This window comes from Macaca nemestrina, chromosome 7 (genome assembly GCF_043159975.1).
Source record: "Macaca nemestrina isolate mMacNem1 chromosome 7, mMacNem.hap1, whole genome shotgun sequence".
Classification (NCBI taxonomy): domain Eukaryota; kingdom Metazoa; phylum Chordata; class Mammalia; order Primates; family Cercopithecidae; genus Macaca; species Macaca nemestrina.
The window spans coordinates 152,116,246-152,138,765 of NC_092131.1; the positions used below are offsets into that span (position 1 = coordinate 152,116,246).

General features: G+C 37.3%; 1 protein-coding gene across 4 annotated transcripts in view; it reads left to right on the forward strand.

Annotated features, from left to right (window-relative positions):
* The window catches only part of LOC105490532 (ATPase phospholipid transporting 8B4 (putative)), a 276,940-nt gene that overhangs the window by 94,850 nt on the left and 159,570 nt on the right, over positions 1 to 22,520 (forward strand). For all 4 annotated transcript variants that reach the window (XM_024795544.2, XM_011756284.2, XM_011756282.2 and 1 more), the window contains 3 exons: positions 7,573 to 7,645; positions 16,284 to 16,354; positions 20,424 to 20,506. In XM_024795544.2, the coding sequence (XP_024651312.2) occupies positions 7,573 to 7,645; positions 16,284 to 16,354; positions 20,424 to 20,506 (227 nt within the window). The remainder of the gene's footprint in view (positions 1 to 7,572; positions 7,646 to 16,283; positions 16,355 to 20,423; positions 20,507 to 22,520) is intronic.

Genomic DNA, 22,520 nt, shown 5'->3' on the forward strand with positions numbered 1-22,520 from the left:
TTATATTTTTCCACTAGTCTCCAGGTTTTTTGATAACCACAGTCTGTATCTAATTCCACTTGCAGCTCTGACACTCAGCATAGTGTCTAGAATAGAGTGGTCATTTTGTACACATAAGAGTGGTCTTAAACTCATTAATGAAGGGTGATGATACAGCATATGCCAGTGATCAACTCATTAAGAATTCTAGGTCCAAGCTCGGTGGCTCATGCCTGTAAGCCCAGCGCTTTGGGAGGCTGAGGTGGGCAGATCATTTGAGGCCAGGAGTTCAAGACCAGCCTGGCCAACATGGCAAAACCTTGTCTCTACTAAAAATACAAAAAATTAGCCAGGTGTGGTGATGCACATCTGTAATCCAGCTACTCAGGTCGCTGAGGCATGAGAATAGTTCAAACTCAGGAGGTCGAGGGTGCAGTAAGCCAAGATGGTGCCACTGCACTCTAGCCTGGGTGACAGAGTGAGAATGTCTTAAAAAAAAAAAAGAAAAGAAAAGAAAAAAAAAAGAATTCGACTTATGTGCTATCCCATTTTTGAGGAACTAGGGATAATAAACATTACAACTTATTTTAAAGTGACATCTTGAAATTTTCTTAAAAAGTGTTTGGGACAATATTACTGCTAACCTAATAAGTATATTAACTCCTGATATTCCAGTGATACCTTTAATTGTACTTTGTGCTATAAAATCAGAAATGCTGTTTCCAGAATGTTAGGTTTTCTGGCCACAGCAAACCACATCACACCAACACTTTTGCTTTGTGTTGCTATGGCTTGTATTATTAGTTGACATGTAAGGCGGCCAATATTTTTTTCTAGTTTAAGAGACATTGGGTTATCACTTAACTTGGCTCTGTATAGGAAAATTGATTGAGACTATCACTAGAGGCAATGAAAAAATATAACATAGACCTTTTATCCTGGAACTAAGATATCCAGGTTTTCTTCTCCATTGGAAACTATCTTCTTTTGGGGTATTTGTTTTTTTCAAAAAGAGGAGAATTACTTGTGATTAAGCTTAGTAAGAGTGAATTCTCTGATTTTTTCAAAATAATGTGTGGCCACTTAGATGAAGAGAATAGTTGATCTACTTGGCTAAGGTGATAGTACATTTTTTAAATCAAAATATGTTCTTCATGTAAGAAAGATTTTGGGAACAGTGATTTTTTCCTATAGACATTATTCTTAGGATAGTTAGGTAGTCAGTGATTATCTGTAGAATATTTTTAATGGATAGATACTAGAAATGTATCTCCCAACTTTATTCTACTGTTGGCAAAGGAGGTGAATCAGATGACCTCAGATTTTACAGATTTGTTTTCCCCAAAAGTTTTAAACTTGGATGGGGGAAGCACAAAGATTCATGGCAACTTACCTGCATTAACTTTATAGTATTGAAACTGAAATGACAGAAAGGTGAAGCTTAGAATTAAAAAAAGGAATATTGGTTCACATCTGTAATCTCAGCACTTTGGGGGTCGAGGCAGGAAAATCACTTGAAACCAGGAGTTCAAGACCAGCCTGGGCAACAAAGTGAGACGTCCCCTGCCCCCTGACCCCCAAGGAAATGTTATAAATACATGAAGATGTCAATAGCAAATCTGGGAATGGGCTCTCAGTTTGTAGTGGATGTTTTGCTGTGCCACCCACATCCCCCCTTAGGACTACAGAACATGTTTTCCCAGCTGTCAGGAGTGTTGCCCACATATAACTTTCAGCTCGCAGCCCTCTCTGGGAATTGCCCTTGGCTGACTAGAGTGTTTTGTTTAAGGACATTCCTCCTTTTTGGGGTCATCCTGCATCCAATGACTAAATCATGCCATGATATAAAGTCCTGCTCCCTTTGATCCTATTCTAAAGGCCTGTTGCAGCTCCAGAGCTCTCCGTGGGTGTGGCTGTTGCTTTCACTGTGGCTGCATCAACAGCCCAACTGCTCCCTCTGCCCAGCAGTACTTCCTTCCTCTCTTACAGGTGTTAATCCCAAGAGAACTTGCCAATTAACCTCTTATACACAAAGCTCCCTCTAAATCTACTACCCAGGAATCCAACCTAGACCAATAGCTCTGTTTTCTCCAAGGTCAATCTAAGATATTTCCTCTAGCTTTCATAAGTGAGAACAGATGGAATAGTCTTTCTCTGAAATCATTTTCTTTTGAATTCCTGTGGCTTCATAATCTATAGCCATCTATTCACAGAATCCTACTAAGAATCTACAGAAGATAGAGTCTTAGGAGGTTCATTTGGGCAAGGGTTTCAGTTTAGGAAAATGATGAAAGAGAATACAATTCCTGTACAACATTCAGCAGGCTTACTGTTCAGGTAAAACTTAGTGAGTTGATCATTTTATTTTCAAAATAGGAAGGCTAAATTGTGTGTCTATTTCTGCATCTGAATAATGCACAATAGGATTTATATAAATTAGGCAGGGCATCTGTAAGATTGATTACTTTTTCTCAGCAAATTGTTAAACTAAATTCTCTATGCTGTAGCACTACATCTTTCATCATCTCCTCTTATTCTCACCCTCCTCCCTGGCAAAATTTGTGAGAGAGCATCTTCAGCAGCTGACCAAAGACCTCCCTGTGTGATTTTTGCCTCAGCATAAGCATTTTGCTAAAATGAAGGGAGAAAAAGGGGAAAATCTGCATTCTTTAAAATAAATAGATTCCAAAGACATGAGCATTATGTTCATTCTCAGTGTAATGAGATCCTGTTCACCAGTCTGTTATTAGGGGATTAGGGCCAAGCTGTCTGTTTTCCTCTAGCGCAGCCCTGATGGTGCTGGGATTGAAAAGAACCAGAAACTGCTGCTGTCCACTGAATGTTTGTGTCAGGGGATCGTGATTGTAAGCTGTCTTTGGATCAACTGGTTTTAAATGCCAGGAGTGTGCACTGTTGCCGTGATTGGGTCCTTTCAGCTCCTTAGGGTCTAATCTTTTTCTATATAGCTAATACATAATTACTCTGGGAAATAAAGTAAACAGGAACAATAAATATAGATTTATTAAGAGCATGAGCTTTGTAGCCAGACAAACTTGGGTTCTGGTCCTAGACCTGCCACTTACATGTGACCTTGGCAAAGTTTTCTTCTATTACTTCTTCTTTTTCTATTCTTCCTTCCAGTTGGCCATTAAAATACTAATATGTGTAATGCCAAAAAATTTAAACAGTACAAAAGAGCATAAAATGGAAATGAAGTCTCTCTTCCACCCCAATTTCTCTCTTCATTTTATTTCTCTATTGTCAACCACAGTAGTTTCTTGTGTATGTTTCAAGAAATTTTCTATGCCTATAAACATGTATAATATATTCTACATGCACTTACTTCTTTTTACATTACCTAATAATGTAACTAACAGCATATTTCATATTAGCACATATAGACCTACCTTATTCTTTTCAGTGGCTGCACTATATTCCATTGAGTGAATGAACTGTGATTAAATAAGTGTTTCATGGTACATCTATCTAATTCCTCTTGATGGACATTTTCGTGGCTTCTAATCAATTTCTGTTACAAATAATGCTGCAGTAAATATCCTGGTACATTCATATTTGAGTACCTGTAGGATCAGTTTTCAAAGTGTGTGGTTATTTAAACTTTTGATAGATACTGCAAAATAAGGCAAAGATTGCATGAACCTCAGTGTCCTATTCTATAAAATGGGAGTCAAAACAATACCTATCTCTGGGACTGTTGTGAGGATTAAATGAGATAAGATACATGAATAGTGTTGCCAGATGTAGCAAATTAAAATAAAAGACTCTATTTAAATTTGGATTTCAGGTAAACAATAATAATGTTTTTGTATAAATGTGTCCCAAATATTACATGGAATATATACTAAAAATAATTTGTTGTTTATCTGAAATTCAAATTTAATGAGGTGCTATTTATTTTATTTGGCACCTTATACATGAAGGGATCAGTACCGTTCCTGGAATGCAGTAAGCACTAAATAAATGTTGGATGCTATAATTCTTTTTAGGCATTCAGGCAAATGCTATCATTCAACAAATGTTTTGGAAATGATGATTCTATACTCCTTAGTTTATTTATCATTCATTCACTACATACTTACTGAGTGCCTGCTGTGAACTAGGCATTGTCCTCAGGATGAAGTCCTCAGGATGAAGTCCTCAGGATGAAGTGGTGAACAAAACAAAGTTTATCAGCAAGGGAATACTTTTGAATGTTATAGGGCCGACATATGCTTGAGATTAAAGAAGAAACCAAGCTCAGCGTAAGTGGATTGATTGGTTAATTAGGGGAGGTCAATTATATTGACCTTTATTATCTTCTGTCTCTAGTACCCCAACACTTCTGTAGCTTGTGAGGAAATCCCCTTTTCGGGAATCCATGTTGCTGGTGGGAAATCAGGAGCATTAGAACGTGGAAAGGATGACCTTGATGAACCCATTGAAAATCCCCTCTTGTTTCTTAAGCTTTAGCAATACACTTGCAATATTGCTTCCAAAAGTGTTGCTTAAGGTCAACACTTGATTTTCAGCTTCTGAAAGCAATGGTCTAGTGATATGGAGCATGGTAGGTGCTGCCTCACTCTCAGACTTTCATTTTCTCAAGGAGATTTTCAGCAAAGTCTAGCAGCTCTTACCTTGCTATGCCTCATCAGGAAGAAGCAGGTACAGACCAGTTTATCAAAAATTATTAGTTGCAGTTGCTATCTCTTACCTCCTTTTCTTAGAACTCAGAGTTCTGAGAGTAGATGTATAGTGGTATATTTTTTAAAAAATTGCTTCAAATAATTCTAGTTGCTGTTCTGTGGCAGTTAAACTCCATATGTTTTATGGTGCCTTTGGAATTTAAATTTTATGAATTTTTTACTTGGATTTTGGCTTATTTAGCAATTGGCTTATGAGTTTGCTAAGGTAAAGTCTATCTCATTATCCCATATGTATTTAAAAAAAAAACCTGATTCTAAGACGCATTAACTAGATTACGTCAGAGTTTTATACTCTGAAATAATTATATGATGCTGAAATTTGAGCCACATTTTAAAATCTTACAACTTCTCCTTTCTTTGCAGAATATTCATATACTGCAATTCATCTACAGGAGCTTTTATCTTTTGACAACGGCAAAAGCAAAGTTTGAAGGTGCTGAGTCTGTGGAGCCAGTATCACCTTCACAACCCAAAAGGCCATCCTATGTCCCTCTAGAAGAGCTGTGGTGCAAGATTGCTTTAAACACGAACCCTGAGAACAGCTGCATCACACATGTAGAGCCAGGGAGTGTCTGCTTTCATGTTTCAAATTGGTGACAAAACCCAATCACCATACAGGCTAAAATTTTAGAAGTCTAGAAATACTCTGAAGATGAGTTTTAAAGCAAATAATTTTGTCTGCCCCTACAGTGCTGCTGGGACATTTTTTATATATTGTTGTCAGTGGTGGTGGTTGTAGGTAGGACAAGAAAAATGGTTGGATTCAAAATATAGATTATTTAAATTCGTTTACAGGTCTTTATCAGTTTATGCTTATTCAGTAAGTTTGGGTACTTCTGTTGCTATGACCCTTAGTGCTCATTAAATGTATCTCTGAGTTCCCAGTTAAGTATAGTTACATATATCAATATTTAATAAGATAGAATAGGGAATAACATAAAAACTCATCTGATTGTATTGTACATACTGATTGTTCTACAGGGATATATTCAAGTCAGAGGTTAAGCAAGGCATCTCACACAGCCTGTGGCTTACCAATATCTCCAGGCTCTTTTTCTGTAAACTCTAGTTACATTTGTAGAGTGTTACTTTCTCCTCTTTAAAATAATCTATTTTGTACTTCTTTTTCTTACTCTTTGTTCAGTTTCTGATAACTTTGTCAAGTCATAAGACACTTTCTTATCATGATCTTACTTTGTGTGGGCTGTGCTTTCTTCTTGTTAGGGTGCTGTCCACAAATCTGAAAAGTGTGTCCAATTGTCCATTGTACAGGTTATTGATGAAGTAGTTTGGATTGTGCTAGGCTCAGCGTCAACATCCAGGACTACTGCCTACTGTTTCTTGTATGATCCTTCCTAGAGCTTGTACTATACAAGTTGGAAGAATAAGAGTTTGGAAATAAAATGCAATATCATCTCAACTTCTTCCTGAGGCAGGTGCACTTTCAATAGAGACTTCAAGGCAATTTGGTAGCAGTGCAGTTTCCAAAAATGACACAATAGCCTTCTCCATCCACTCATGCCTATTTTTTCTGAGATACTGTTTGCTGAGAAGTGTCACTAAGGTGCCAGAGGAGGTGTCTCTAGGAGAAATTAACCAGCATGTAATTCATACCTGTAAAGATAAACGAGATTTAGAAGGCTTCTTAGGTTCTTCTATTGTTGTCAAACTAGATAAAGTTCAGAAAAGTGTAGCATTGGAAAAATGATTGAATTCTGGCTAGAGATGAAAATACTGCAATTGAAAAATTTCCAGAACAACATGTACTTGGATCTGTATTAAAGAAAAATTCTTTGAGTGTTTAAGCCAAATGATCCAGCAGAGTTGATAGTGTGAGGCATATTTCACAGTTGAATAAATATTTAAAACTATTTTCCAGGCTATAAAACAAGTAAATTAGGTTAATTTTTTTTTAAAGTACAATGAAATTAACCTGTCCACCTCAACTTGTTGGGCAAACCTGCTCTACTCATCCCAACCTTTTCTCTTAGAAGGGAATCTCTGAGAAAGAAATGTGATGAAAACTTCCAAGTTAGAAAACAAAGCTGGTTTACATTTCAGGGAATTTCAGAAGGAATGATTAGCATCATGGTATACTGACCCAGGTGGTCTGTATCCAGAGGGCCTGTCTGGTTTTGGGCAGCCCTGACTAAGTTGTCACCAGGGGCCAGATTCAATGGACACAAGAGCTTTTCATAATAAACCCCTTTGAACTGGGTGGAGGGTGGGCTTGGGGCTCCATCGTATACATGAGCTGCACAGAAAGCAGTGTAGTAGGTTGACCATGTTGTTCTCTATTCTGAGCTGCCGTCCTGTTAGAATACCACCAAGCCTGTCCTTCAGCCTCAGTGCTGGTTTGTAGGTGGTCCTTCTCATTCAGTCTTCCAAGGCTTCTTTTATCATGCTTTGTTGTTCTTGTCCTTTCCAGACTTTAACATATTTTTCCTGTTGCATTTTAGCTATTGCTCTACCTTGCCACTGTCTCCTTCACTTTCTTGCCTCCAGTTAAATAGACTTCTGAGGCAATGGCAATGATGTTTCTGTATTAATAAAGAGTTTGAAAAGAATGTCAATGACTAAAATTTATTGAGATTTCATAGCTGCTGCATAAAACTGGCACCATGCGGGTGGTGGAAAGTGTGCTCAGCCAAGAGTTTAGCATGTTGAGTTTAGCCCAGGAGTACCAATAACTCACTGGGTATCTTTGGGCAACCACTTAACCTCTCTGGGCCTTTGTTCTCATGTTAATGTAAGGCCATTTTGAATCTAACATACTAGGAAAGTCTCGTCTGCTTCCTCTGTTATATGATGTTACATTGTGAATACATTCCCTTGGTTGTACTTCTGAGTCTTCATTCTTGAAAAAAATTAATTTTGTTTTTGTTTTTAGACTACAGAATGAAAAATGGATGAATGTCAAAGTGGGAGACATCATTAAATTAGAAAATAACCAATTTGTTGCTGTGAGTATTCAATATTGTTTAAAGAATTTATCACAGATTAAAGTAGCCTATATACGGAAGTATTTACATTTGCAAATTTAGTAAATCCTTGCTAATCCAGAATAATTATCTTCAGTATGTATTAGTAAAAAGTCACAATTATAAAATATTTTAAAAGACATTGATTTATTAGTTTCAATAACATGGTAACTCACATAAGGTTGAGTGAGTATCACCTTGTGTATTTCCCTAGGGATCTTTTAAATTAATAGGAACAAAAGATTTTAAATTAGAAAACCAATATTTGATGTAAATAAGAGTTTTTAAAATGCTCCTGAGTACTTTAAAAAGTCTGTTCTCACATATTTTGTGATTAGTACTGTTAATATCCTGATTAGTATTGTTAATTTACAGTATATTTGAAAAAAACATAAGCTAGTGAAAGAGAAAAGATATGTTTCTTCCTTAAAAATTAGAAAATGTGTATTGATTGTGCTGAATTAATAACATGTTAATTAATGAGATTACTTTATCAAATATACTATAATTTATATACTCAAGTGGCCTATGTTATAATTTCCTTAATAAAATTCAAGGGATTAGTCTAATCACTAAAATATATGCAACTAACTATAGTTAAAATTAAATTTAAGGTAATAAAAATTATTGAGATCAGAGATTAAAAATTCAAGTTATTGTTTATGTCAAATATATATTAGATTACATATGAAATTTTTTGTGTTGAGTGCTATTTTGTGTATCAACTTGAAACATTTTACCACAGGGAAAAAAATATGGCCCCAAGAGTTATTTACAAGACAACTCAGTTAAGACTCCTAAACATTCACTTTCCGAAGCAGTCTTCTTTCATTAATGCACCATCTGTGTATACTGAATTCTCCAGAACAGCCCACACTAAGGAGACTACTCAGTAGACTGGTCATTCACAAAAGAGTTCACACTTTAAGTAGAGAAGTGCTTATTTCTCTGGTAACCGCAGTGCTTTGGAAAATAGTTGGGAACCAAAAATAAACAAAAAGGTGTCGACAGCCAAAACAGAGGTCTCAAAGTCCACTCTGGGTTAAGCTCCTCATAAGTAGAACAGTTTGCCAGGTTCTCACTCGCAATCTATTTACTTTTATTTAAGCCGCAATTTAAATTTGCTTGTCCATCTTGTTTTTCAGCTCATTAAAGATTAGAAATAATACCCTGGAAGGTGGTGTCTGTTAGAACATACTGTGTGTGTGGAATCAAGGTAGATCCAGTGTAAGGGCACTAGATGGGGAACTGGGTGAGAACTGAGGCTTTGCTCTATTCCTTCAGTGACAGCAAAGACTTTATCTTCTTTGTCTTTGGTTTGTCCATGTGTCAAATAAGAAGCTAGAGCACTACAGGATCTCAAAACTCCCTTCCATGCTGTGATTCTCTGGGTAAGCTGACACCAGACTATATGATTCTTGCAGGCAAAGCGCATATTGATTTGCCTGTTTTCCAACACTTGGTACCATGTCCATCATCAGGGGCATTTGGTAAATGTTGGCTAAATAAATATTGATCTTTGTAAGAAAGAAGACAGGGAAAAAAAAAAAAAAGAAAAGTGCATATAAATTTACAAAAATTCAGATGTTCTGGGTCAGTGGGATACCAGTAAACAGTATCTGCTCTAATTAAAGATTGCATATATTCAGGATTCTTTGTCTAAGAAGAAAGGGCTCCAGGCAACTCATTCGAGTTCTACTCTCAGTTAAAATGATTACAATGAAAGAGTTTTGGTGCTTCTAAGTGGATAACCTTAACTTATAAAAAAGGGACATGTGGAATTCTAAGATGTGTGCATTCAAATGTTTTTGGCAATGACTTTAGCTAGATAGTGTCATAATAGAGAGGAATTAGCATAAACCTATATATGCCACACACTTAACTATCATATTATTTGGGACTGAATATTTCTGGGGCAGTGCTCGGTATGTTTTTTACTTCAGGTATTCAGTGAAAACAATGAGTCCTAGGAGCCCCATGAATGTGCTCTAACAAGGGGGAACATCAGACTGGACTCAGTCTGCTCATTTCTCACATTTTTAGGAGTGGGTCCAGAAAAGAAGCAGTCAAATCTATGTCTCAAAGCTTTTAACTCTGTGGTGCCTCGTGGCCAGCATATCTACGCTCCAATCGGCACTCTAGCCTTTATATTTGAATTTGTATTTTCCTTGGACTTTGTTTTTAATTTAGTTATATTTTCTATATTATGGTATGTATGCTTACTTGCTATTGCAAAAGCATCAATGAAATGAAATACAGAAGGCAAGCACAAGTGCAATTGAAGAGCAGAATATTGAATTTTAATTAATTTAGATTTAAATAGCTACGTGTGATTTGTGGCTACTGTATTAGACACACAGATGTAGCCTTTTATGGTGGTTCCCATGATGGGGTGAGAATGCTTATTTTCCACTCTTCCTCCTGTTTTCATTTGGAGGGACGGCACCAAAATAACACTTTAAGTGTCTTTCATCCACTTGCTCTCTCCTCTCTCCTAGGAGTGACTTCTCGGATTGGTGAGTTTGGGAGCTGGGAGTGGTACGCATGACCTAGGTGATGCTTCCTTAATTCTTATTCTTTTTGAGCTGCACCTGTGTGCAGAGAGTCCGTTCTGCTCTGCTCTTCCATGCCATCAATGTTATAGAAACAAATCCCTGTGGTGGGGGTAGTGGGAGGGCCAGGGAAACTTAGAGCTTCCAGCATCTGTGGCTTGATACGTTTGTCTAATAGGGGTGAAGCCCATTTGGGCCACAGACCTAAAGCCTGGTCTTTATCAATAATAACAGCTTTATCAAAAAAAGATGATATTTTTATCTCCATTGTTCTCTGTTTGACTCCTACAAATGTAGTTCTGTTGGCCTAATCTTTGAATAATCGAGGATGGGAGTCCTTCAAAACCACCTCACAGCACCTCTTGATTAGATAATTTTGTTCAAAGTTTTCCCATGACTACCTACTCAGCACCTACAAAACCATTTTCAAGGGCAAGAAAATTTTTTTTAGGTGAACCACTGGAATCACTTAGGAGTACTAATATATCTCCCTGCACTCTGGTATGAGCTGGCAGGGGCTTCAGAGAGCTTGTATTTGGGGGGCAAAACTTATGGGACCCTGAAAGAGACCCACTTAGGAGTTATACTGAGGTGGATTTTGGGGGAAACCAGGTCATGAAGGTCATGAAAACAATACTAGCATTTATTGACCATGCGTCACATGCCAGACAATATTAACAAGCACTTTCTGTGATTAACTCATTTAATCCTCACATTAGCTCAGTAAGGGCAGGTTATATATTATCCTTATTGCTCTCACTTTACAGATGAGAAAACAGAGGCACAGTGCCATCAAATAGCTTGCTAGTGGGACATTCAGGAGTTAAGTCTATGTAATCTAGCTCAAGTGCCCCCACTTCTAACCACTACCATTTGCTGTTCCTGACTGCATTGGAAAAGTCATCCTCATTGACTTGAGTCTGGGCTACCAGCGTTAGGGGCTCTGGGCTTGGATGCTGGAAGCCAAGTGATCAGAAAATATGTTGTGCCCAATGCAGATGCATAACTTCTGGCTGTTCAAACTTAGAATTTGCAACCTGATTTATGTCAGTTCATCAGTAAACTTTTAAGCAAGGAAAAAGAACTCACCTGAGATTGCCAATTAGCTGGCATATTCAGAAGTTACTTACCTTTTTTTTTTTTTTTTTTTTTACTGTAGCGAACCCCCTTGTTTTGCATTTGTATATACATTTTAAAATTCAAGAATACTTTTGGGCTGAATTGCCAGAATTCCTAGCTTTTTGGGGCGACCAGGAAAAATGCAGAGTATAATTCAGGTACCACAAGGAGTTTGACTGGCATTAGAAGAACCAAATACATTTTATTAGAAAAACATACTGCAGAATTCCTGATACTACTGGAACTCAGACCATGGGAGCCAGGTGTACCTTTCTCCTTCACTTGACAGCAGTGCTCTTGTGTTGTTTCACTTTTCTTAACTGGTGGTAGAAATAAAATCCTTACTGGGCATGAGTATATTTGAACATTACCAGAATTGAGTTGTTTAGCTTGTTTGAAAAGTCCTTCCTTTCCCTCCACAAAAAGGCATTCATAGAATTGTTTTAAAACCAAGGCATTCTTCTGATACAGGAATGGACAGTTTTACCCTTTGGAAATGATAGGGCTAGAAAGATTAATTTGACCTAAACTCCAGGTGTGACTGGAGTGGGCTTTTGCTCTTTCTTGACTCATCAGGGAATTTCATCTATTCTTTTTCAACACCTTTCTTGGACGCACTTCCAGAGAGGCGCTTTTTTTTTTTTTTTTTTTTTTTTTTGTGGTCTCATTGCCCTCATTGTTCTTTTAAGTTTTACAGCTTCAAGTCAGTTACTTGTTGTTCCAACCTATTTGCTGTAAATAAACCATCTCTATCTTTCCATCTCTTTCTGTGTGTGTGTCTCTCTCTCTGATCTATATCTAATTGTCATATTTATATGACAGTAGAAAGTGGGGGTAAAATATTCAGGCAAGGATTTTTTTTTGACCAGAGGAACAGCCTGCCTGTTAATAAATTTTATGATGTCCATTATTATTCTCACACTTCCTTATCTTCTTTATCACCATCTTTTTCTTATTCTTCTCAAATCACTGTAATTAGAAAAACAATGATATATCTAGTACATATTAGTAACCAATATGCGTTTATTGGACCTGAAATTTAAATTTTAAATAAAAATGTTACCTATCACCATACAAACTTCATTTTTAGAATCTCATTCTCATTTTTTGACTCAATACATGAGCTATTTTTTTATTTTTATTTTTGGATTATAATAAAAGATAATGTTGTAGATGATAGAGAAGATAAATAACTCTATGTGTGAGAATGGCCTAAAAAATAAAAGGAGATCCAAAAGTGTTCAACTTAATTCTACAAATTTATCTTTCCATCAGGTCATGGAACCACAATCCAAATATTCTTCCACCATTGTGGTTTTGATTTTTGAACGCCAACAAAGCAAAACAAAGCATAAAACAAAGTGAAATACTTTCTGTTTTTCATAGTTTTGTGTTCCAGTGATTTAGTAGCCCACCAGAGGAAAAGAGCATACATTTTGGGATCAGAAGTTCCGAATTCTAGTTCCAGCTCTGCAATTTAAGCTATGCGTGTCCATGAGGATTGCGTTAAGTCTCTTGGGCCCTTGGGTTCCTCAATGACTTTGGAAGGGCCATGGGCTTTACATGAGTTAATTTATTTCTTCTGGTGGGTGTGGTAGAGTCTATTCCTCCCTCACTCCTGGGCCAGATATGACCTCCCCGGTTCCTCATCCATACAATGGGAAGAATACTACTCACAGGGTTAAGAGAGTAAAATGACACAATTATGAGAGAGGGTTTTATAAATCCTTAAATAATTGTATAGCTTTAAGGTGTTATCGTTGCTTTACATTTTACTTTATTCTTTAACTCAACAAACATTAATTATGACTAATAAACCTATGAGGACAATGCCTTTGGCTCTGAGGACCCAAATATGTTCAGTGCATTCTTTTCAGGTTCCCTCTAATGGCAATATTTGTTTTCTGTTGCCCATGGAAGCTGGGGAAGGGGCGTTGTATTGGAAAACACTGGTTCCTTCATGGAGGACATAGCACAGCCTCTCCTGGCAGAGCAAGGAGAAAAGGCACTAATAATTCACAAAAGAAAGTAAATATAGGGCATATAATAGGTGGTTCTGAATGGAATTAATGATATCCTGGCCCACCTGTGAGTTTGGATATTCATGCTTTTCCTTTCCACTTCTTTACTCCTGTTAGTCATTCTGCCTTGGGGACCTCCTTTCACTGCATCTAGAATGTTCCATGATGCCCTTCCTCAACTAGCAATCCAATGTTACACTCTCATTTGCACTCCCCTCATAGCACTTTGTTAATAAGGCTCTTAGAACCCTTATATTCTGCCTTTATTAAACTATACAAATCCTTGAAGCAAAGAGGTTTTGAATCATTTTGGTATCCCTTGCAGTATATGCCTCATACTGCCCAGATTCAAATCCTGGCTCCTCCACTTACTATGTGACCTTGAGGAAGTTACAGAACCCCTCTGGGCCTTACTTTGCTCATCTGTAAAGTGGAGATAACAATAGGACCTGCGCTATAGGATTTCTGTGAACGTTAAATAAAATAGCACTTGTGAAGCTCTTAGGACGGTGCTGGACACATAGTAAACCCTCACAAAATATCAGCTACATAATTTGGAATCATAAACACCTACATCTGGAACACAAATTTCTGGATCAACTAGGAATTGGGTCCCTGTAGGATTTACTGGAGGAGTCAGTTTGAGGAGGCCTGCTGTGAGACTCAGAGTCCTGGGGAAGGTGGGCCCCGAAATCCATGTGTTGCTCCACTCCTGGCACAGCACCTCTGGAAAGGGGTGACAAGGGATGAGCAGGGCTTTTTCTGCAGCTCTCCTGCCCTTTCCTTTTCACAATTATGACTGAGTGCACTAGAAAATAGGCCTGCCTGCATGACGATGAGCACATTGACCGCTTATCCTCCTGGCCCCCCTGGGCCTTCCCTTCACACTCCCTCCTCAACCACAATGAATTAATGCCTTGAAGGATGAGGTTAACAAAAGGGAACAGCAGGCCTCAGCAGAGGGACAGGGAGAAGGGAGGATAGATGAAGGGAGTGCAGCATGGCGATCACGGAGTAGGAAAGCCGGAGGAAGGTTCACAGAACATCAAAGAGAAAGGTGGTAACTGGGGAGATGGGCGGAGGTGGGGAAGGTAGGCGTCTCGGTCCCAGAGAGTACAGTGAGCAGGAACAGTTAGCCTGGAACCTGTGGGGGTCAGCCTGTGGGAAGCTGGGTCACTGCTCAGAAGAGAATCTGACCGCCAGATGGCAGTGGCGCCTCAGTCACATGTTCCTAGCCAGCTGTGTGCAGGGACTCCTCCCCTTGTTTACCATGGTGTGAGTGTCAATGCAGCCCTGCCCAGTCTTCAACAGTAACACTGGATTCGAGTTTCAAAGAAAAGCAGCCCTGGGTACAAATAGGCATCTTTCTCTATACTTCATAACTGTATTCAGTCACAGATTCTTAGGATTAGAGAATTTTGGATTTTGTTTCAAATGAGCCTTTTAAGCTCAGGGGAGGAGAGGTGCAGGCCCAAGGACTGACTATTGAGCTCTTTTCCTGTTTAGTGCCTTGTGCCTGCTCTTATGCATTGAAATTTAAATGTGGGAAGTAAGATCAAGGTGAATTTTCAGAAAACTTTTTTTTCCCTTTAAAATCAGGATGGGTAGTTTTTGGTCCAAGAGCGACATCACTTTCTTTATGTGGCTTTGCTCTGTTCACAGTGTGACAAGTCAGAAAATTTCTGCCTCAACAAGCTTCTGTGGCTCTTTGATTCAGAGTTGTGTAAGAGCCTTGGTAATGCAAACCCACTTATTCCTTTAGGGGCTGTCACAGGGCATTTTTCCCCAGCTCTGTTTTATTCCAATCCCAATTTGGACAAAACCACACACACACACACACACACACACACACACACACACACACACACGCACACACACGCACACACACCCTATTTTTGAGTTGCAAATTTAAAAGCTTGAGACTCAAGAAAGTAAATTGATTCTAAATTTAACCCCCAAGACTCAAGAACAAACCAATTCTAATGTTTTAAAAAACAAAGGTAAGAAAATTTCACAGATTTGGAATGCCAGTCATAGATTCAGACATAGCTAGAAAATTGTTAGGCTAATGTCTCAAACTAAATTGCTAAAATTTAAGCCAATTCTTTTTAGATATTCAGACTCTTCAAAATTTTATAAAAACACTTATTTTTAAAATAAGTTTAGAAATTTGAAATAAAATCGGTAAGCACTTTACCAATTTAGAGAACTATCAGGATTCTAAAACTGCATTGTGATAGGTGATTTGCAAAGCTCAATTGGACATCAGAATAGAACTGTTTATCTCTGAAAAACCCAAACTACTCAGTCTCTGATTTCTTCCCACTGCCTTTAACTACATTTTCTCTTCTGTCTTGCTCTCTTCCTTAGTCCCTACTTTATCTTAGCTCTCCTTTCTTACTTCCTACCATCTTTTACTTTTTTCTTACCATCTTTATCTCTTTCTTAACTTCCTTGCCTCTCTTATTTTTATTTTACTTTTTTAGTTTCCTCCATCTATTTCCCTTCTGTTTTGTCCCCATCTCCTTTGTCTGCTCCCTGTTTTTAACTGATGACACTAGGTAATTAAAGTTTGTGCATATATTTCCAATTATTTATTGGAGAGAGTTTTATGTTAGTAATTATCAAAGCAAGAAAATAGAATTTATATGTTTCATTCAAAAAAGGTGAATCAAGTGGTTATTAATTCATAGGACAGCTCCTTCCCTTGTTTATGTTGTGATAGTCAAGGGGCATATAAAGGACGAACGGGGAAGAGGGAGGGTTTGGTTCAGGGCATATGACATAGAGGTAGAACAGGATCTCACTTCTTTTACTTTGTTTCTAAGGCTCTGTTGGCTCGTTAGTAATCAAGAGGTGATATACTGTAGAAGACTTTCAACCAATCTAACTTCTCAAGTATTATTTTGTTATGATTTTTGAAAATAGGCTGATTTACTTCTCCTATCAAGTAGTGAGCCACATGGTCTCTGTTATGTTGAAACTGCTGAGCTTGATGGGTAAGTTATTAAAATTGGAATAATTTGGTTGGTTTTCAATTTATTTAAAAGTAATGTCTTTAGAGATAAGACTTAACCTTGTTCAATATCTTCTTGGGAGACATAGGAGTTTACATCGCAAAGTCCATAGTTAATTACTCTGCAGTAATTTTGAAACTGTCTTTTCTCTTAAATTTATTTTCTTGCAGAAAGAGTGAGCTAAACTTATATACAGGAATAACTTTACACAGAGAATCTTCAGTAAGATTCCTCAGATGTTTTCAAAAACAGTTTCTGCTTGTTTTGATTTCAAGTGACTTTATAGGGAAAATGAGAGGGGTAGAGATCAAGATTCCCTGAGGAGGGAAGGAAGGACTGATGTTACTTTAAAAGGCAACCTTTAGGAACTGTGTCAAATGAAGACATAGGAAAAAAAGAGAGAAACAGAATATGATGCAGTTTTGATGTTGATATTAATTTATAATTTAGTTATAGACCATATAGCAGTTCTGTTTCAGAGGATTTAATTTGTCTGGCATAAAAACATTTATTGAATGTTTATATTTTAATGACAGTATGTGTTTGTGTTCTTTAGATGGAATTTATCATTTAATCCTGATATAGATGCTATATAAGCCCTATTGTACAGACAATGAAATCAAGGCTTAGAGAGCCTAAGTAATTTGCCCAGAGCATCTGAAGAGTGAAGCCAGGACTTGAACCTGGCAGTCTGACACCAGAGTCCATGGTTTTAACTGGTGCCTTCCAAATTATTGCCATACTGAGCTATTCAAATAGTGCTTTAGTCTGTGGGACCCTACTTTGGTCAGAACAGTTTAGACACAACTAAAACAGTTCTGAGAGGAACATTTATGGCATACATTTGAAAAGAGAAAAATTCTCAAATAATCTCATGATTCATCTAAAAAACCTAGAAAACAGCAAAATAAACCCAAAAGAAGCAGTAGGAAGGAGATAATAAAGAGCAGAAATAAATAGACTTGAAAACAAAACAAAACAAAAAAATAAAGACAATCAACAATACAGAGCTAGTTCTTTGGAAACATCAATACAAGTGACAAACCTCTAAGAATACTGATAAAAGAAAAAAAAGAAGACACAAATCAGCAATATTATGCATGAACAATGGCAATTTGGCAATTTGGTATAGATCCTGAAGACGTTATAAAGGTAAAAAAGAAATACCACAAACAACTGTGCACACAGAAATTTGACAGTTTAGAAGAAATGGACCCTCTTTCTCAAAAAAAAAAACAGACTATACACTTAATATCACATAGATAATTTGAATAGCTCTATAAGTATTACAGAAATTGATTTCAAATGTAAAGTATAAAAAGCTTTGAGAAAAAAAATAGGAGGTAATCTTTGAAACCTAGAGCTGGCTAGTCAGATTCTTAGACTTGACACAGAAAACATAATCCATAAAAGGAAAACCTTGATAAACTGGACTTCATGAAATTAAAAATTTTTGTTCCACAGAAGTCCCTGTTAGAAGGGCTTAAAGATAAGTTACAGACTAGAAGAAAATATTTGTAAACCATCTATTTGACTAGGGACTTGTATCTTGAATATATTTTTTAAAAGCTTCTTAAAACTCAATAGTAAAAAAACAAACCATCCCATTTGAAAATGGGCAAATGACATAAAGAGATATATCACCAAAGAGAACATACAAATGGCAAAGAAGCACATGAAAAGATGCTCAACACCATTAACTACTGGGGAAATACAAACTAAAACTACAATGAGACCTCACTACAGACCTATCAGAATGGCTAAAATAAAAAAGAGTGACAACTCCAAATGCTAGCAAGGAAGTAGGGAAACAGGATCATTTATACATTGTGGGTGGGAATGTAACATGCTACAATCACTCTGGAAAATAGTTTTGTAGTTTCTTAAAACTGAACACGCAGTTAACATACAGCCCAACAATTTCACCCCTGGGCATTTATCCCAGAGAAATGAAGACATGTTTGTACAAAAATCTGTACATGAATGTTTATGGTGGCTTTATGCATAACATCCGTAAATGAAAACAACTTGAATATCCTTCAATAAGTCAATGGTTGAAAAAATTGTGGTGCATTCATACCATGGAATACTACTTAGCAATAACAATGAGTGAACTACTGATACATGTAACACTCTGGATGAATCTTCAGAGAATTATAGTGACTAAAAATAGTCAATCCCAAAGGTCACATACAGTATAATTCTGTTTATAAAATTTTGCCTTTTGAAAAGGCAAAATCATGGAAATAGAGAGTAGATTAGTAGTTGCCAGGTGTTAAGGTGAGGTGGGAAAGGCAGGGAGGTGGGTATGGCTATGGAGCACAACCTGAGGGATCCCATGGTGATAGAAATGTTCTGTATCTTAACTATTTCAATATCAATATCTTGGTTGTGATATTATACTATGGTTTTGCAAGATGTGAAACTAGAGTAAGATGCAATTCTGAGTAAGGGGGATACAGCATCTTTTGGTATTGTTTCTTACGCTGAAAATGACTTTGAAGTTTATCAAGATACTCAGGCAGATTAAGGAAGAGTGTGGAATGACAATGAAGGCATTAATCAGGAGTCTTGAAAAATACTTTTTAAAAGTATCAAGAAGGCCTATGTGTGATTATTCTTACTCTTTTGTTTTTCGCATTTGAAGGTAGAAGTGAGATAGTGGAGAGGATCCTGAGGAAGTAATTAAAAATGATGACAAACTTTGATAAATGACATGACGTAGATTAGGGCTAAAGAACTAGGGCTATCTGTCTTTTTTGGTGTGACTATTTCAGTTATTTGAACAGTTGTTTGAGTGGATGGACATGTTGACCCTTTAGCCTCTCTACCACTTATCTCACTCTTGTCCATCAAGCCAGCTCAATTTCTGCTTCATCTATGAAGTTTTTGACTATCTCAATTCCTACTCATCTCTGCCTCCTAGGAATCAGCAGGTTTTGATGAATAAGATTACTTTTAAACAAACTAGCTTCAGTTATACATCCAACTTAGTCTTTCCTGAAGAAAGCTATTTTAACAATGGGTATTCCTTGAGTTGGACTCATATTGTCCTACATCATTGTGAAGTTCATTTACAGAAGGTTAAGATTGGATGCCTTGTTAGGTATCCGCTTTTTGGCTGTCTAAAATGAGTTATTTCATGGGTTTGCACAAAATTCCACACAGTGATGTTTGCTTTTTTACCTACCACTTGTTTTCCCCAAGAGGATGACTATCCTTTTGGGGGAGGATTGAGTATCTTGGGTGACTTGGGTATGTATTTAATCAATATTTGTTGACTGAATGAATGTATCACTAAACATTTCCATAAAACATAGAACTCTGATAACTGATCTTAAGCTACAGTGTAAGAGAAGTAGGCTGAATTCAGTGAGAAAACTGGGATGGTAAGCCCTTAAACACAAGACATAAGTGATGGCCATAGAATCTTAACTGCTGGCCATTTATGAATATCAGAGAGCCATCTGTCCAAAGTATGTGTGGTCCCACCTATAAGAAGATGCACAACTCACTGTGATTTGCTAAGCTTGTGTAGGTTGTCTATTTTAGATTTATGGGTTTCTTGGATTGATTCTCCAAGAAAATGAAAGCTGTATTCCTTTTCCCATTTAAATTTCAGCTACTGTGAAAGTAGCCATGACCATCTTTTGCAAGTAAAACTCCTATGTAGATAGTAGACTCTGGAGTGATATTAGCTTCCTTTATTTGGCAACTGTGTTCCTATTCCGAATGTGTTTTGTAACTCATGCATGATGTCTGAGTAGGTTCAAATGAAACCATATTTGTTATGTCCTCTGTTCTTTCAAAATGCAAAACAGATCAGTGTGTTGTTATAAAGATGTGCCATGGGTAGAATGCCAACTCTTAGGAGCCCAAGAAGCCCTGCCCACTTTCCTGAAACAGTGAGCGAAGTGTGAATGACATTCAAAGGAGAGTTTCTTGGATCTCTTGGGTTTGGCTTTGCATGTGCTACACCCACCTGATTGCTTTGGTCGGATGCTGTTGGCTGTTCCATATAAAAATTCATGTCATGTCAATAATTTCACAGGGAAACGAACCTAAAAGTCCGCCATGCACTATCAGTTACTTCGGAACTTGGAGCAGATATCAACAGACTTGCAAGGTTTGACGGTAAGTATTTTAAACAGATAAACAAAAATCTCAAACCCCAAAAAGCAAAGCAACAAACTAATTATGTGAGATCCAACTTATGTTTCTTTTTATTTGGTGGAAGGACATAAAATTCTCCAGGCATCAAAGCCTGTAATTTATTCTCACGCTAAAGAGAGTAAAAATATTTGCCAAGGGGAGAATGGCTTTATTAGTTTATCGTTCATTTCATGCTTGTTTCCTTTTTTAAATATCATTTACTTCAATCCCATAATATCCTTTACTTGCCTAATGTTGGCCTCCCTGGAGCCATATACAGACTTGCTGAGGAGGAATATTGGCTACCCTTGTATTTCTAGCTCTAGGTCTAACCACCCATCCATTTCCTGGCTCCATAACAAAAACTACCGGACCTCAAACTTCATGAAGACAGTCATCCTGCCTCATATATTTCTGTACCTTGTATGGCGCTTGGTATAATGTCTTGAAGATATTAGGTGTTCAAGAAGAATATTCTGATTTATTAATCAGTTGGTCATCTGTTGACTTTTATTTTAGACCATGGTTTCAGTATTTCCATCTTCATGCCATTCAGCTGGTCCCTTGATCTTCAGTATAATCTCTCTTGCCTCTCCTTTTCTACCTATATCTTGTTCTATTCTGGTAAAGTTATTCTTAAGTTGTCATGGAACAACCGTCAGATGTTGTCCATTCTAGGGATATCTGCATTTATGATTAAGACACCACAGAGAAACGCAATACTTCAAGAGTCAAAGGAAAGAAACACTGATTGTAGGATTTTAGGCACCATATTAGACTGCAGAGAGAATCTTTGGAGTCTCTCTTTCACTCCTCAATGGTCTCCTGCTTTACCCACTTGTCAGTCTGGCCCAGAATATTAGTATATCCATACAGATTGGCTTTATTTACTAATAGATTTTCATGAGTTTGAGACAAACTTCCAAAATGTGTTTTTGGGGGATCCACTTATGGAAAACATGGATAAGGGTCTTAGCATAATCACATGAGTTAAAGCACAGGCAAGTTTATGTTGTAAAGTTTCTCCAGTGCAGAACTTAGAGCTTCTATTGCCTGTGCTTTGCAGTTGCTTGTAAACTCTGTCTGGATTCTGTTAATATTTTAATCTCTCTTAAATGAGTGCCTTTATAACAGATGTTTATAGAAAAAAAATTCCTCCAAATTGAGATTTAAGTCAGGGAGTAGCCAGGAAACTGAATGGTCCAAGGAATATTTTGATTAGAATAAAACAAATTACACATTTTCTACTAAGTAATTTTTTCAATGAAATTTTACTGTTATGTGAATCCAAGAAAAGTAAATTGTGTTCATGAATCAAAATACTTGCTTAAAATACCTCATTGAATATTTATGGAGTCCTAAAAGGGCCACCTAAATATAATTTACTATTACTCATTTCTTTCCTGGCAGAGTTGTACCTTTATACCTCTATTGATCTACGAAGAGGTAGAAATTCATGAGTTTTAGTGTTGTTAACCATCAAAAAGCAGAGCGTGATTGTTAACAATTATTTAGGTCCTATTCTTTCCTGCATGTTTGCCCAGATAGGCTACACTATGATGCAGTTATAAACAACCCTGCAATCTTAGTGGCATAAACACAGTAAAGGCTTATTCTTGCCCATGTCACATCCTGAGTGGGTTGGGTGGCCTTCTCCGTCACGGAGCCACAGTATCTGGACTAATGGCGTCTGAGGTCCCTGCATCGGGCAAAGGGTAAGATGAAAGAGACACAGTGGTGTTTAAATTCTTCTTCCTCTTATAGTTCATTGGCTAACATTGTTACCTGGCCCTGACTTAACTGCAAGGGAGGCTAGGAAATAACAAATATGAATACTTGTTGAGCATTAACTGTCTCTACCACACCCTCCAAGAATCATGGCTCTGTAAGTCGATGCCAGGATAATGCATAAGGAGCCAGGCTGAATTAGGTGGATTTCTTACATGGAACTATAGGATTGGGGCTAAGTATCCCTCTCTTCAGCATGACTCCTTAT